Here is a 17783-nt window from a genome sequence, read left to right as displayed (position 1 = left end):
TCCAGAGGTCTAGGCTACTGCAGTGGTGACATGGCTTCAAATTCACCAATAGCAGAAACTGGTTGAACTTAAACTCAATTAATAAATCTAGAAATAAATTCAGTGACTATGAAATTGTCATAGAGACCTTTCTGTTGCACTGACAGAAATCTTACTATTCTCATCTGGCCATCTGTCTCAAGATCCACAACAATGTGGTGCATTCTTAAATGGCCTACCAAACCACCTAGTTGCACCTAAAAGGGTTCTTTCACATTATCTTCAGTGAGAATCATCACTGCAGAAGAAACGAAGAAAGTTGATTAACTTGTCTGGCCAGCTAACCATTCCGTAGCACTTCCCAACTGACTCATCTACACCAAATGGACTGTAGCAGTCCAGGATGGCAGCTCACCACCACCTTCCCAAGTGGAATTAGGGCTTGGCAATAAATGCTCACCCAGCCAGCATCGCCCACAGGGCTGAGGCACATATCTGCTCCATTGGTGTGTGGTTTTGGCAAGTCATCCCAATAAAAGCGCTCCAGCTGGCAGGCAAGCTCCTCAATGCCTTATAAATAAACATAAATTAAAGCTGTTGCTACAGGTAACATATTTCCTAGCAACGTTAGGCTGATTTTAATTTTCATTGCCAAGTAGAAAACCGGCATCTATTATCCCTTTCCATTCTGAGAAGGAATCATAGAAACATTGAAAATAGAACAGTTGTAGGCGATTTGACCCCTTGGACCACTTCGACATTCAGTATGACCATGACTGATCATCCCACTCAGTACCCGGTTCCTACTTTCTTCCCATATTCTTTGATTCCTTTAGCCCTGAGAACTGTGACTAACTTATACAGTCATAGAGTTATAAAACATGAGAACAGACCCTTTAGTTCAACCTGTCCATGTCGACCATAATCCCGAATTAAACTAGTCCCACCTCCCTCCAAACATTTCTTATTAATGTATCCAAATATCTTTTAAACATTGTAACTGTATCTGCATCCAACACTTCCTCTGGAAGTTCATTCCATATGCAAACTGTTCTCTGTGTAAAAAAATTGCCCCTTGTCTTTTTAAAAAATCTTTCCCCTCTCACCTGAAAAATAATCCCTCCATTCTTGAAATTCCCCACCCTAGGGAAAAGACACTTGCCATTCACTCATCTATAGCCTCATGATTTTATAAACTTCTAAAAAGTCACCTCACAACCTTCTATGCTCCAGTGAAAATAGTCCCAGCCTATCCAGCCTTGTCTTATAACTCAAACCTTCCATTCCAAGCAACATCCTGGTAAATCTGGTCTGAACCCTTTCCAGCTTAATAATATCCTTCCTACAGCAGGATGACCAAAATTAGGAACAGTACTCCAGAAGGTTCTATTTCCAAAGTGGAATTTACAAAATATTACAGAATTATAATTTGCAGATACATTCTATTTTGCTCAAAAAATGCACAATTTGCAGGCAGTCAATGCATGTAGTCAACATATGTAATATTTTGTAAATTCCACTTTGGAAATAGAACCAGCCTGACTCAAGATTGAGATACAGCCTGACTCTAACCTCACATCTTTAATGCATTGTCTGAGCTGAGATGTCACCTTTTGTTATAAAACCTTATCTCGAGAAGGTACTTCAAAGAAGTTCTGGGACTTGCATATTAATGAACCAAAACATTTTCAAAGATGAAAGACTTAATACCAATCCAAGTTTGTTCAATATATCATTTCAGTTACATGACATTGTAATCTTTTGTTATAAATTCTTGTCTTATGGTCTTATTCTACACATCTACTTGATGAAGGAGCAACACTCTGAAAGCTAGTGCTTCTGAATAAACCTGTTGGACTATGACGTGGTGTTGTGTGATTTTTAGCTTTGTCCACCCCAGTCCAACACCGACTCCTCCACATCATCCTAGAAATCAGTCTGGTTCAACCTTTGCTGTACTCCCTCCATAGCCAGAACATACTTCTTCAGAAAAGGAGACCTAACTGAACACAGTACTCTGGGCTTGGTGTCAGTGTGTGTCACCTAAAACTCCAGCTGAGTGTTAAATGTACTTGATCTATTACAAAGCATAGACATTCAGAGCAGGAGTAGGCCACTTGGCCCTTCCAGCCTGCTTCACCATTCCATTACATTGGGCTACTCTGGTTTGGTCTCAATCCCACTTTCCTGACTTTTCTGACTCCCATCTTTTATACAAAAATTCCATACAATGCTGCCTTGAATAAATTCAATAACCCAGCAGCCACTACCTTTTGGCAAGTGATTTCCACATATAATAACCCTCCCAGAACAAAAACAAATCACCTCATCACCATCTTAAAAGTGTTAAATTTTAATCATAAACTATCTATATCCCTTTGCTGATTTTCTACTGCCTCTTGACAAGTTGCTTTCCTATCTATCTTAGCTCCATCAGCAAAGTAACTCCTATACATTTGGTCTTTTCATTCAAGCCATTGATATAGATTGTACATTGTTGAGGTCCCAGCAATGATCCCTTTGGTAGTTCACTTGTAACAGTTGCAAACTTGAAAAGGTCCACTTAGCCTCACTCACTGTTTCTGCTAACAAACAATATTTTTTATCCAATGCTATCCTCCCCACCAGCTTGTGTCATGGTCTTTATATGGTAGCTTATAAAATCCAAGTACACATCAATAGGTAATCCTTTATACCTGTTGCTTGTTGCTAACTCTAAAAAAATCTAAAATAGACTAGTTAAACATGTTCCCCTTCTTTCATGGATCCTTCCAGATTTGAAGGAACTTTGGAATATTAGAACTAATTCGTCTACTGTCTCTGCAGCCAATTCTTGTTTAAGTCCCTATGTTGCAGGTCGAGGGACTTGTCAGCCAGTAGGTCGAATAGTTTTCCAGGCCACTTTTCCTTGTTGATGGTGATTGTTTTAAGTTTCTGTTTCTTGTTCACATTTTGATTTTCAAATATCATTGGAAAATTTTCTAAGTATTCCACAATGAAGACAAACACAATATCTGTTCAACTCCCCCGCTATTACTTTTGTTTCCATTACTGATTCCCCAGTCTCACCTTCTAATGTACCAGCATTAGCTTATCCTATCCCACTTCAATATTTGAAGGAACTCTTGCTGTTTTTATATTATAAGTTGCCTTTCTTTCATAAGTAACTATCTCCCCTATTAATCTTTTAGTTATTCCTTGCTCCTTCTTGAAATCTAACCCATTAATTTTGGTAGATCTGTCTAGAATTTATTTCAACATTATGTTTCCTTTAAATTCGTTTTTCAGCCAGGCATTTGGTGATCCATAATGTTGAGAATCCATTTGGTTATGGAAGTTAAAAACTATCTCACATTGCATGTTTATACTTCACAGCAGAAGGCACTTAACCTTTCATTTATGTAATCATTTTGTATGTACTTGCCACACAGCAATATCTTTGCACCAAGATTAAAACTATCACATTACTCATCTATTGCAATAACTGGATTTCACGATGGAAAATGTTTATATATAATTCCGTTTATGGTAATACCTGTTTCTGTTGACCCTTATCCTCCCCACTTCCAGGGCATTCAGTGTTTTAAAATCATAATTGTGTAATATTTTGATCCTTTGCTAATAATGCATTGAAACAGTAATCATTGTTATTTCCTGTGGACATATGGAGTTTTTGCTAATCATATGAACCTTGAGGAAAACTCTGAGATATAAATAATCAAACAGTCCCAATACTTATAGCAGCAGAACAAAACATCTTTAAAAAATTATCATGCTTACCTGAAAATGAGGACAAACAGTTTATGGCAGCTTCACCCATTGTCATATTTCTAATTTAATTCTAATAAGAGAACACTTGCTGCACATTTTTTGCACAGCTAATCGGGTTATGGTAAAGCAAAAAAAAACTTTTTTAAAGGCATATATTAATATGAACTTGGAAACCATGTCCCAATCTATTTAATGTTTCTTTAAACAGGAACATAATGTAGAGATGTTAAAAGAACAGTTCAAAAATAATTAGTCATTTTTAATCTTTGATAAGTTTAACTAAAAGCAAAAGAAATTAGAATTAAGTTTTTCAGTGCCCTAAATCATATGGCTTCCACCTTAACTCAACAGTTGTAACCATAAGGGTAAGCACACAGAATGTGTCAATACATTCATGCTTTATCGGATTCAACAAACTAGCTTACTCTGCAAGAATAATTATGGAATACTGCTGGTTAAATCGTGGCAATTAAATAACCTGAAACATAAAACCTTTACTTTACTTTCGAAATAAAAACACTTGCTGACAAAGCTATGTTTTCATTGACTACACAACATGCAAAATAAATGTTTGATCACTAGGAAAGCCAAAAATAGTACCAATTGCATAAGTGACTGCAAGCATTACTCTAAATCCATGTTATCTATTGGAGATATGGGCATGGACCTCCCGTGGACAACAAAAAGCTGCTGATCCCGGTACGATGTAACTCTCCTACCTAGTGCGCATGATAATATTGGAGGAGTCAATGGGAAAAGGAAGATGAGGTCTGGGGATAATCTCACAGAATGTGGATCCATGGGTAGCAAATTCATGGATAACAAGGATAATTCTGAATCTTGAATTCTGACTCCATATCTGTGTAGCTAGCTTGATTTGGTTAGGTGACATGAAGACATTTCAGCTCCAAGGAAGATGGAAGAAAAGAAATACTGAATTCAACCTCAGTTGCAAGTTTTGTTGATAGATCATGAGGAAACATTCATGTCCTGTCAAAGAACTGAAAGTCACTTTGCGGAGACATGCAGCATAACAAATATGTAACAAAATATCATATCAACATGTTAACTATTTGAACAGTTTTGTGTATTATGTTATCCATGGGTAATGATGACTGATTATTCTCTTCTTTCAGTACATTTCTTTTACTTTGTGGGAATATCATTGAGAATGTTTATTGGTGAAATACAGAAATTGACCCCAATACATATGTACAAACTCAGATTTAAAGAAGTGGGAATATGCCTTACTTGTAGCACCCTTCACAGCTGATTGCTCCTGTAGTTTCCTTTATAGTTCGCTCAGACACAAAGGCTGGATATTCAGTGTCACATGGCTGAAGAACTTGCTTAGGACTCTGTGCTAAAAAATATGCAATAACCATAATGTTAGCTATAATCCATTTTGTGAATTTATTTAACTCCACTGAGTTTGTTAACCTGACTTAAGTCTCTAATTCCCACCAGCGAATAAAAGTGATCGAAAAACGCTGAGGTAATGAGAGAAAATCTAAAATGCCAAACAAATTTAATAGGTACTGTAGTAACATTCTGCATGCAAAACTGTATTGATGGGAGTAAGAATTAAAAGATAAAGCTGAAAATTGAGAAAACTTACATCTATTAACAGATAGTGCATTTCCAATGCCATCTTGTGGAAATTTAAAGCAATTTCAGGAATCTATTGCAACCAATGAAATTCACGTGCTCTATTTGAAGAGTATGAGCATCAGATTTCTACACTTCCAAATTCAAGTTCTTTTGGTACCAAATTTAGTTTGAAAAAACCCTGATAGTTCTCACCTTAATGTTATCAGTTCAATAGAAAAATATACTTTTATCAAGTATTTTTTTCAACAGAACTGACAATTTTTTAAAAGTTAAATGAGGAAATATCATGGAGCTTGTCTCTTAATTGACTTATCACAAATTGTATACAAAGTTTGCTTGTGTAAATCTTCTGTTTTAATGCCTGAGTAAACAATTGCAAGCATAGGCCATTTGCATCTCAGCTGAAAAGATTACAAATGATTTCAAAGGCTAAATGAAGGGAACTTTGTTTAGAAAATCTGGAAGCTTTTGTGATTTCACCATACGTCATATCACAAGGCACCATACTGAATCATTTACATCTTTTCTATTCTGCCTTTAGGATAATTTTATGAAATCTATGCAGCGCAAAATTCAGTACAAATTAACTTGTCTGTTCAATGTTCAGTGTCCCAGCAATAAGCGCAATTATTGGAACAATTCTTAACTTTTTTGCACAAAAGCAAAAACTTGGCAGTGATTTCACGAAGATCGTTCTCATGGCAAATGTTGGTACTTTAACCAGCTGCTTGGGAATTGTGCCAGTATTATATATGAATTGTACTTTACGTGTCATTTGCACTGTTTTCTGGCATAGAAACCTCAATCATTTATGTCTTGGGCCCACAGGAATTGTGCTGGTAAATGAAAGAACGTTTCTTCAATTTTCTCCATCTTCTGAGTTTTATAAAGATTACATGCAGCTTTGTTGATTTCTGCCATAAAAGGCATTGGATTTAGTTTTTTTGAACAGGTTGGTGACATATTATTCAGTGCCATTGTTTAACCAGTTTGAAAGTTTCCACGTGTTGTTATATCCCAGCATCAAAAGTTACAAAATTGCCAAATGTAGATAATATTAATGAGACAAGACAGCCAATTCCCCCCATTGGCTACTGACTTGTATCCCATTGGCAATGTCTTGCCATAACTGACAGTTCTCGTTCTATCTGGTGATGCAGACACTGGATTATCATAATTTTTCCAAATGCTTTACCTTGTTTCATCAACATTAATACTGTCCAACTACAAGTTAGGCTAATATAATATCAACAACTTTTCATAAAATAGAAATTGGGAACATTAATAAGGCTTCTCAAAAAGGGTACTGAAACTTTCTGTATCCCCACTTGAAAAATTACAGCAAGAAATTTAATGCTATAACACTTTAATTACATTTAAATAACAAGATAGCTGAAAAATACAAGTTAAATGGTATATGCTGAGAAATGATGAAAGTTCCTTCAATCCGTTAAATTGTGTTGAACAAAGTGTGTTGATTGCATGTAATATTGGGAATAGGACCAAGTACTCTACATTAAACTTAATTGTGTGCCTGAAACAAAAACAGAACTTGCTAGAAAACTCAGCAGGACTGGCAGTATCTGTGAAGAGAAATTAAAGTTAATATTTTGGGTCCGGTGACTCTTCCACAGAACTGGTGGTAGCAAAAAAAATGTTGGTATATATGCAGAAGATAGGCTGGGAGGAGGGGATAAGGAAGACTGCCTCGCAGAAAATCTATGTTCTGCCCCTAAAAAAGACCCTGAGCTTCCAGTTGCCTGCGACTCTAACACACCACCCTGTTCCCAGGCCAACATCTCTGTCTCAGGCTTGCTGCAGTGCTCCAGTGAAGCTCAGCATAAATTGGAAGAATAACGCCTAATTTTCCACTTGGGGACCCCACAGCCCTCCAGATTGAATACTGAGAACAATAATTCGAGTGTGTGAACTCCCTCTGTCCTAGCTCACTACCACACGCATCAGGCCTTGTTATCACATAGTCTGCTTTTGCACAGTATCTATTGTTAGCCACTAACAGTCTCCATTAACAGTTCTTCACCCTCCCAGCCAGATTATTACCAACTCCTTTATCTGTCCAACCATTCTCCTCTCTCTTTGAGGTCTATCCCTACCTATTGTTTACTCCATACTCCTTCCCCCTACACTATCTTCTGCATATAAATTGACATTTTTCTGGCTACCATCAGTTCTGAGGAAGGGTCACCGCACCCAAAATGTTAACTTTGATTTCTCTTTACAGATGCTGCCAGACCTATTGAACTTTTCCGGCAATTTATGTCTTTGTTTCTGATTTACAGAATACGTAGTTCTTTTGGAATTTATTCAGTTGTGCGCCTATAGGGTAGATAATGAGATAGAGCCAGAATCTGGATTCCACGGTGAAAATAAATTGCTGAATCAAATGAATATGGATTTTGGAAGGATCTATCATTCTTTGAGATGGGCTCATCCACAGATCACTGAATCGAGTGAGGCTAGTCCTAGAACCAAGATTGCCTTAAGTGTCATTAGTGAAAGAATGTCTTGGAATGACTATGCAGACAGGTTTCCCCAAGCATAATCAAGAGACTGTCACGTAGCTCCGAATTTCAATGCCCTGAATCTAAAGTGCATACATTCCACTTTACTGGTTGAGATCCATCTACTTAGGATTTCCAGCACTGACCCTGTCAAAGTTCTTGGGAGCAGGATGAGGCCTCTTATTTACATGTAAGTGTAAGTGCCTGTGCAAGCATGATGATACCTGGGTGATTGACTGGTCTGATAGACTGGAAAATAGTCCAAACCCTATTGGGTTTGACTGGTATACAGAAACCCCCCACCTCACTCAAATCATGTCAAACATTTAAAAACGTTTCACTTTCACATTTGTGAGACCAAGCTGCAAACCAAATAAAAACTACCAGCACAGCACCAATGCATCCTCTTCCACCCCCAAACTCTAACACTCACATCCCCAGATGGGGGATTTATATACACCTTGGCATGTGCTGGCTGATATGAGGATGAGAATATCATCATTCATGGTATTAGGAAGAGATAGATTTCAGTGGGATATAGGACCTGGGATTCTTGGCCTCATACACTGCTTATTTCCATCCCCACATAATTGCCTTTCTCAGCCTCATCACCACTGAAACACATCTAGTAATAGGAGTCTTCTCCTCTACTGTTGTACCTTCCTGCATACTTGGCTTTTGTGGCACTAAGGAGACAGTGAGGACTGCAGATGCTGGTGATCAGAATCGAAAGTGTGGTGCTGGAAGAACACATTAGGTCAGGCAGCATCCAAGGACCCGGACTTTTATGGCACTAATGCTATTGTGGATGCTTCTTGCTGTTTGGGATAGTTTATTAGAGCATTATATCGAGAAAAGCTCTTGTTCTATAATGCTAGAAGAAACTCTGTGGTAAAGCCAGTATCCAGAGTTATGATCAAAGCTATTAGCATGGCTACAAGGTGATCAACTCTGGGAACTGAATATTAATAGCTCTTTTACATTTGGGAAGGACAAGCAAAAAGGAAAAGGAAATGGTATGGAATTGATAATAAGGGAGGTTCTTAGAAATGGAGAACAAAATGGAGAATATGTTTGAATACAGATAGTCAACAGCATGGGGTAGAAATTATTTAAAGGTGGCCAGATTATAGTGGTACTGTGAGTCATGAAATTAATCAGGAGGTTAGAGACGTGCATAGAAAAGGCCTATTGAGTTGCCAGAAATAGTAGTATATCGAAAATTGGGACGATTTTAGGAAACAGTAGAGGATGACTGAGACACTAATAAAGAAAGGAAGCATCGAATCTCAATGTAGACTAACAGAAACATAAAAACAGATTGTAAATGCTTCTATAGATATGTATGAAAGAAACAACTGGCCATGGCAAATGTGGGTTCATTACAGGAAAATTTGTAATAGGGATGAGAGAAATAACAGAGAAAGTAAATGATTACTTTGTGTCTGCCTTCACTTGAGTAACATGCAAGAAATCTCCCAGAATTAGATTTCCAAAGGACTAAGGTGAGTGAGAATTTGAAGGAAATTATTGGGACTGAATGTTGATAAGTCCCAGAGACCTGATATTTTACATCTCAAACTGCTGCAAAAGACAGACAGCTGTGGAGATAATTGATGCATTAGTAAACTTCTTCCAAATGTCTCTCCATTCTGGAATGCTCCCCGGAAGGTAGCAAATGTCATCTCACAAGTTAAGAAGATAGGATCATAAAATTCCTGATAGGATTCCTGATGAAGGGCTTTTGCCCGAAACTTAAACTTTCCTGCTCCTCAGAAGCTGCCTGACGTGCTGTGCTTTTCAAGCACCACTCTAATCTTGACTCTAATCTCCAGCATCTGCAATACCCACTTCTGTCTAGTTGATTTCAACCTCACTGTGAATCCTCTTCCAAGAATGCCTACCTTGAAGAAGTTCTCCTCCTCTCTCTACAAGGATCTCAGTGAGTCTCTCTCTCTCTCACTGCAACCCCCAGGTCACCTCCTCTGCCCTGAAGCTCTTCAACCACATCCTGAAACAGACTCTCTTTCCTCAGTGCCTGCCTCCGGAACCAACTGATCCCACATGGACTCTGAACCTTAATTCAATATGTCAGTGCAGCAAGCGATTAAGCAATCTCATGGAATGCTAGCCTTTGTCACAGAGGATTTCTGTATAGAAGTAGTGAAGGCTTGCTTCAATTGTACAGAATCTTTGTTAGACTGTATCTGTGTGCAGTTTTAGTCTCTTTACATTAGAAAGGATTTATTTCCACAGAGACAGTGTAACAAGGTTCACCAGACTTGGTCCTGGGATGGTGGGAATGAGGATGAGAGGTGATCTCTTTGAAACCTACAAAATACTTAAAGGGGTAGCCAGAATAGATGAAGGTAAACATTTTCTAAATATCAGTGATATATTGTGAAATGGGGACAGTGAGAGAAAAAAAGCGTTGACATGAATGACCATTTATGATCAGATGAAACAATAAAAGAGCTTCAAAAGGCTGAACAACCTATGCACTTATGTTCCTAAGTATGCCAAAGGGTTTACAGATGCTCCCCCCTAAGGAGTTTAAAATGTCACTCAAAGTTGGCCAAGGCATCATGAATAAGAATGATCTGGTTCATTCTTGGAGTGGCTGAGGACAGGTGTTAAAAAAACATGACCAATGGAGTGTGGTTTGAGATGTGGACTGAATCCAAAAATCTTGGTTGGACAGCTGTGTACCCTTCTTGAATAATCTTGGTCTTCCTGTTATTGAGCTGAGAAATGCTGTGGTGCATTATGAAGTGGTAATTGGGACAGCAAACATGAGGCAGTTGTGAAATATTCAGAAGGCTCACAATGTTTATTGTGGTTCCTTTAATTTATATAACACTCATGCAAGTTAAAAATACAGTTGTCTTCCAAAGTGTTGGCTGGTTCCCACTCAGGAATCTACTATTGGAAGATCGAGAAAATTTTAAAACATAAATACAAGACACTCTTGCCCAATGGACGAGTTAAGTATTAGAACAATAAATGCACTGGTGAAAACTGATCTGCAAAAAAGCACATGATAAACGAAAGATCCAATCAACTCCAACAACCTGGAAACTATCATAAAATTATATTGCTAATCTTAATATCAATAAAATGTATTATTTCATCATTAGTATGGCCATTGTCCTCCTGGCTGGATTGGTATAACTGATAATCAAGGTAGTCTAGGGTTTAATATATGATTAGAACTAGCCAGAATAATAATTCATAGAATTCATTTTCTTGTGAACTTAATTGATTCTTTAGAAACATAACCATTGTTTAAAGAAATAAAGTCTATTCACAACATGTTTGGAGAATTGGCAGTCTTAAATACCTCAAGATGAATCACATACTTTTAAATCCTTACAGAGCGATATCTGATATTAGCAGGAAGTTAGAATGAAAATGAATAACCTTTGTATAATGATAACCTAAGCAGCAAAAGATAATATTTCTTAGATATTATCAAAACAATGTGTTTTGTCAAAAGAATCAATACAACTTAATTAAGAATACAGTTTACTTTAGTGAGGGACAACCAATCCAGAAGGATTTACACGACTGGGAATCTCTAAATCACATAACGTTTCAAACAATACAAGATAATACAATATCCTTCTTTAGCTAGAGATACATAAATGGCAAAGACATTAAGACCATAAACAATAGGAGTGGAAGTGAAGCCATTTGACCCATCGAGTTCACTGTGTCATTCAATCATGGTTGATGGGCATTTCAATGTCACTTATCTGCACTCTCCCTGTATCCCTTAATTCCTTGCAAGATCAAAAATTTATCAATCTCTGCCTTGAAGACACCCAACATCCCAGCCTTCATTGTGCTCCATGGCAATGAGTTCTACAGGCCCACCACTCTATGGCTGAAGAAATGTCTCCTCATTTCCATTCTAATCGACCCCCTCTAATTCTAAGGCTAATTCTAGTGTCTCCACCTTTTGGAAACAATTTCCCAGCGTTCATCCTTTACAAGCCATGCATTTTCTTGTAAGTTTCTATTAAATCTCCTCTTAATCTTCTAAACTCTAATGAATACAATCCCAGAATTCTCAGCTGTTCATCATATGTTAGGCTGACCATTCCAGGGACCATCCATGTAAATCTCCGCTGGACACACTCCAGTGCCAGTATGTCCTTCCTGAGTTGTGGAGCCCAAAACTGGACACAGTATTCCAAATGGGGCCTAACCAGAACTTTATAAAGTCTCAGTAGCACATCACTGCTTTTAAATTCTAACCCTCTTGAGATAAATGACAACATTACATTTGCTTTCTTAATCAAGGACTCAACCTGCAAGTCAACCGTTAAAGGATCCTGGACTAGCACTCCCAGATCCCTTTGTACTTTGGCTTTATGAATTTTATCACCATTTAGAAATTGGCCCCTGCCTGTATTCTTTTTTCCAAAGTGCAAGACTTTGCATTTGCTCACATTGAATTTCTTCAGCCATTTCTTGGACCACTCTCCTAAACTGTCTAAATCTTTCTGTAGTCTCCTACCTCCTCGGTACTATCTGCCTGTCCACCTAACTTCGTATCATCAGCAAACTTCACCAGAATGCCCCAGTCCCTTCATCCAGATCATTAATATATAAAGTGAACAGCTGCAGCCCCAACACTGAACCCTGTGATACACGACTTGTCACTAGCTGCCATTCCAAAAAAGAACCTTTGATCCCAACTCTGTGTCTTCTGTCAGATAGCTAATCTTCAATCCATGCCAATAGCTTACCTTGAACACCATGGGCCCTCACCTTACTCAGCAGCCACCCGTGAAGTATCTTATGAAAGGCCTTTTGGAAGTCTAGGTAGATAACATCTACTGGATTTCCCTGGTCTAACCTATTTGTTACCTCTTCAAAGAATTCTAACAGGTTTGTCAGGCACGGCCTCCCCTTACTAAATCCATGTTGCTTTGTTCTAATCTGGCCCTGCACTTCCAAGAATTTAGAAATCTCATCCTTAACAATGGTTTCTAGAAATTTACCTAAAGCTGAGGTTAGGCTGATTGGCCGATAATTTTCCATCTTTTGTCTTGATCCTTTCTTGAACAAGGGGGTTACAACATTGATTTTCCAATTGTCTGGGACTTGACCTGACTTCAGTGATTTTTGACAGACTACAACCAACGCTTCCGCTATTTGTTCAGCCACCTCCCTCAGAACTCTGGGATGTAGCCCATCCGGGCCAGGAGATTTATCAATTTTTAGGCCTTTTAGCTTTTCAAGTACTTTCTCTTTTGTAATGGCTACCATACTCAACTCTGCCCCTTGACTTTCTTTAATTATGGGATATTATTCGTGTCTTCCACTGTGAAGACTGACACAAAGTATTTATTAAGTTCTTCTGCTATTTCCTTATCTCCCATCACTAGCCTTCCTGCATCAATTTGGAGTGGCCCAATCTCTACTTTTGCCCCTTGTTTGTTTCTTATGTATTGAAAGAAACTTTTACTATCATTTCTAATATTACTGGCTAGCTTATCTTCATATTTGATCGTCTCCTTCCTTATTTCTCTCTTTGTTATCTTGTGTTTGTTTTTGTAGTCTTCCCAAACTTCTGATTTCCCAGTGCTCTTGGCCACTTTATAGGCTCTCTCTTTTTCTATGATACATTTCCAGACTTCCTTTGTCAGCCATGGTTGTCTAATTCCACCTGAACTGAAAATGTGTTGCTGGTTAAAGCACAGCAGGTCAGGCAGCATCCGAGGAACAGGAAATTCGACGTTTCGAGCCAGAGCCCTTCCTGATGAAGGGCTCTGGCCCGAAACGTCGAATTTCCTGTTCCTTGGATGCTGCCTGACTTGCTGCGCTTTTCCAGCAACACATTTTCAGCTCTGATCTCCAGTGTCTGCAGACCTCACTTTTTACTGTCTAATTCCACCCCCCACATCCCCCACCCCACCCCACCCCACAGCCCCCGGTAATCTTTCTTTTCTTTGGAATGAAGTTCTCTACTGTGTCCTCCATTACACCCAGAAACTGCTTCCATTGTTACTATACTGTCTTCCTCACTAGGCTCTGCTTCCAGTCGATTTTCATCAGTTCCTCTCTCATGCCCCTGTAAATACCTTTATTTAACTGTAACACCATTACATCTGATTTTGCCTTCTCTCTTTCAAACTGCAAAGCAGCAATGTCTGAGGAGAAATCATAAACTTCTTTATGAAATAAATGGATAATTATTTAGTTTTAATTGCATAAGCAAAAAGGTACGGAGATACTAATATACATTAGTATTATAACGTAATTTTTAAATGATATGGAGAAAGTGTTTGCAGCAATACTGCAAATTTTACATTCAAAGTTCAAGAAGCAAATTGATTGAATGAAACCATTAAACCATTCTTTTCTGGAGCTAGATGCTTATTATCAGACTTATTATTTGTGAAACTCCTGCTGGAAACTTTTTTTTGGGAGACAATATACTTGAGCTGTTTTTATTCCCTTTGCTGGAATGTGGTGTTTTTCCAGACTTTTGGTGAGGGTTGAATCTGACCCAAATATGTGACAGTTCACCAAAGAATGCTTGATATTTCATTATTCAGTTGCATCTCTGTGGTTGCGATCACAGAAAAATTACAATCCTGACAGACTTGGCATGAGATAAGCCATGAAACTACAGGCCAATCAGTCTAACCTCAGTGGTGGGAAAACTATTGGAAGACATTCTGAGAGACAGAATTAATCTGCACTTTGAGAGACAGGGATTAATCGTGGTTTTGTTAAGGAGAGGTCATGTCTGACCAACTTGACTGAATTTGTTCAACTGCAGGGATGAGGACAATGCATTTGACATAGCCTATTTTGAATCAAGATTAGTGTGATGCTGGAAAAGCACAGCAGGTCAGGCAGCATCCGAGGAGCAGGAAAATCGATGTTTCGGGCAAAAGCCCTTCATCAGGATTCCAGCACCACTCTAATCTCTAGCATCTACAGTACCCACTTCTGCATTGCCTATTTTGACTTCAGCAAGGCTTTTAATAAAATGCCACATGGCAGACTGATAGCAAAAGTAAGAGTCAAAGGGATCTGAGAAAGTTTGGCGAATTGGATCCAGAATGAATGGTGTGGCAGGAAGCAGAGGGTAATCATCAAGGTGTGTTTTGTGACTGGAAGCCTTTGACCAGTGGTGTTCCACAGGAATCAGTGTTATAGCCCTTAGTGTTTGTGGTTTACACAAATTATTTACATAAATGAATTACATAGAACATAGAAGGATACAGCGCAGTACAGGTCCTTCGGCCCTCGATGTTGCGCCGACCGAATCCTACCTAACCTATACTAGCCCAATAACTTCCAAATGCCTATCCAATGCCCGCTTAAATGACCATAAAGAAGGAGAGTTCACCACTGATACGGGCAGGGCATTCCATGAACTCACAACCCGCTGTGTGAAGAATCTACCCCTAACATCTGTCCTATACCTACCACCCCTTAATTTAAAGCTATGTCCCCTAGTAACACCTGACTCCATTAGCTGTAAAAGGTTCTTAGTATCTACCCTATCTAAACCCCTAATCATCTTATACACTTCTATCAGATCTCCCCTAAACCTTCTCTTCTCCAATGAGAACAGCCCCAAGTGCCTCAGCCTTTCCTCATAAGATTTTCCTACCATTCCAGGCAACATCCTGGTAAACCTCCTCTGCACTCGTTCTAAAGCTTCCACATCCTTCCTATAGTATGGCGACCAAAACTGCACACAATACTCCAGATGAGGCCGCACCAGAGTCTTATACAACTGCAACATGACCTCAGGACTCCGGAACTCAATTCCTCTGCCAATAAAGCCCAGTACTCCATATGCCTTCCTCACAGCACTATTTACCTGGGTGGCAACTTTCAGAGATCTGTGTACATGGACACCAAGATCCCTCTGCTCATCCACACTACCAAGTAGCCTACCATTAGCCCAGTAATCCATCATCTTGTTATTCCTACCAAAGTGAACGACTTCGCACTTAGCTACATTGAATTCCATTTGCCACATTTCCGCCCAGCTCTGCAACTTATCTATATCCCGCTGTAACCTACCACTTCCTTCCTCACTATCCACAACTCCACCGACTTTTGTGTCATCCGCAAACTTGCTTACCCAGCTTTCAAGTCCTTCCTCTAGATCATTTATAAAGATAACAAAAAGCAATGGTCCCAAAACAGATCCTTGTGGTACACCGCTAGTAACTGCGCTCCAAGATGAACATAATCCATCAACTACTACCCTCTGTCTCCTTCCAGCCAGCCAATTCCTAATCCAAACCTCTAATGTATCCTCAATGCCATACCTCCGAAGTTTTAGCATTAGCCTACCATGGGGAACCTTATCGAACGCCTTACTAAAATCCATATACACAACATCTACTGCTTTACCCTCATCCACTTCCTTGGTCACCTTCTCAAAGAACTCAATAAGGTTTGTGAGGCACGACCTGCCCTTCACAAAACCATGCTGGCTATCCCTGATCACGTTATTCCTACCCAGATGTTCATAAATCTTATCCCTTACCATTCTCTCTAAGACTTTGCCCACCACTGAAGTCAGACTCACTGGCCTATAGTTACTCGGGCTATCCCTACTCCCTTTCTTGAACAATTACTCGGGCTATCCCTACTCCCTTTCTTGAACAAGGGGATGAAGGTTAATCAGTAAGTTTGCAGATGGTACAAAAATTGAGGTGGGAAATAGTGAGGATGATAGTTTTGGATGACAGGGAGGTAGAGATGGCCATCAGATGAGCTGATCAGTGGCAAATTAAATTCAGTTGTGTAAGTGTGTGATGATGCACTTGAGAAGGATAAACAAGGCAAAAGAATTCATGATGAATGGTAGGTTCTTGGAAACCAAGGATCAAAGGGATACAAGTGCCTATACTCAGGTGTACCTTAAGGTAGTGGGGCAGGTAGATAAATGGTTAAGAAGGCACGAGCAATGCTTGCCTTTATAAGCCGATGCATAGAGTTAAAGAACAGAGTGATTGCATTGGAACTGTACAGAACATTGGTTAGGCCTTAGCTGGAGTACTATGTGCACTTCTGGAACCCACATTTTAGGATGGATGTGATTGCACTAGAGATGATGCAGAGGAGATTTACCAGGATTTTGCCTGGTCTGGACAGTTTTAGTTACGAAAACAGATTGGATTGACTGGAGTTGTTTTCCTTGGAGCAATGGAGACAGAGGGAGGTGACATGATTTTTTGGTATAAAATTATGAGGGGCATCAATAGGGTATGCAGGAAAGAATTTCCCCTTGGTGGAGGGATCAATGATAAGGTAACACAGATTTAAGGCAAGGGGCAGGATGTTTAAAAGGGTTGTGAGGAATTGTTTTTTACACAGAGAATAGTTGGAATCTAGAATTTACTGCCTGCAAAGGTGGTATAGGTAGGAACCTTCATAATATTTAAGGATAATTAGATCTGGAGTTGCTGTTGTGATTTGTAGCAAGATCACCAGGTGGACCTTGCAGAATATGAGTTCCATGATTACGGCTGTTAATCTGGTCCAGTCAGAGAGCTCTGGCTGACAGATAAAAATTGGAGTGCTAGAGCTTCTGTTAACTCTGAAAACTAGCTCTGAGGAAGCTGGACCAGTGTCAAGGACTTTTCACATGTAAATAAAGGGTGACTTGGTGATGGGATATAAGCCTCTGTGGAGCTATTTCAGTAGCAATGAGAGAAAAGCATGCCTCTAAAGAAATTTACTCGCAACAGTTGTTTTTGTGTTGGGGGGTGGGGTAAGCCTTTCTAGCATCATGTCATTACTAGGGATGATTGACTCATTCGATCTTGCAGTTGAAGACTGGGTCCAGTATATATAAAGAATGGGGGAGGCATTTCCAGGCAAATGACATTGGTGCAGACAAAAAGTAACTTT

The 17783-nt window shown here is 39.1% G+C and overlaps 1 protein-coding gene across 3 annotated transcripts in view; it reads right to left on the bottom strand.

Moving 5' to 3' along the window:
• The window catches only part of cacna2d3a (calcium channel, voltage-dependent, alpha 2/delta subunit 3a), a 953890-nt gene that overhangs the window by 75218 nt on the left and 860889 nt on the right, over positions 1 to 17783 (bottom strand). For all 3 annotated transcript variants that reach the window (XM_060835584.1, XM_060835582.1, XM_060835583.1), the window contains one exon: positions 5002 to 5113. In XM_060835584.1, coding sequence (XP_060691567.1) covers positions 5002 to 5113 — 112 coding nt within the window. The remainder of the gene's footprint in view (positions 1 to 5001; positions 5114 to 17783) is intronic.

This window comes from Hemiscyllium ocellatum, chromosome 14 (genome assembly GCF_020745735.1).
Source record: "Hemiscyllium ocellatum isolate sHemOce1 chromosome 14, sHemOce1.pat.X.cur, whole genome shotgun sequence".
In the NCBI taxonomy this organism is placed as follows: domain Eukaryota; kingdom Metazoa; phylum Chordata; class Chondrichthyes; order Orectolobiformes; family Hemiscylliidae; genus Hemiscyllium; species Hemiscyllium ocellatum.
Note: the sequence above shows the minus strand (reverse complement) of the source record. Positions and strands in the feature narration are given on the sequence as shown.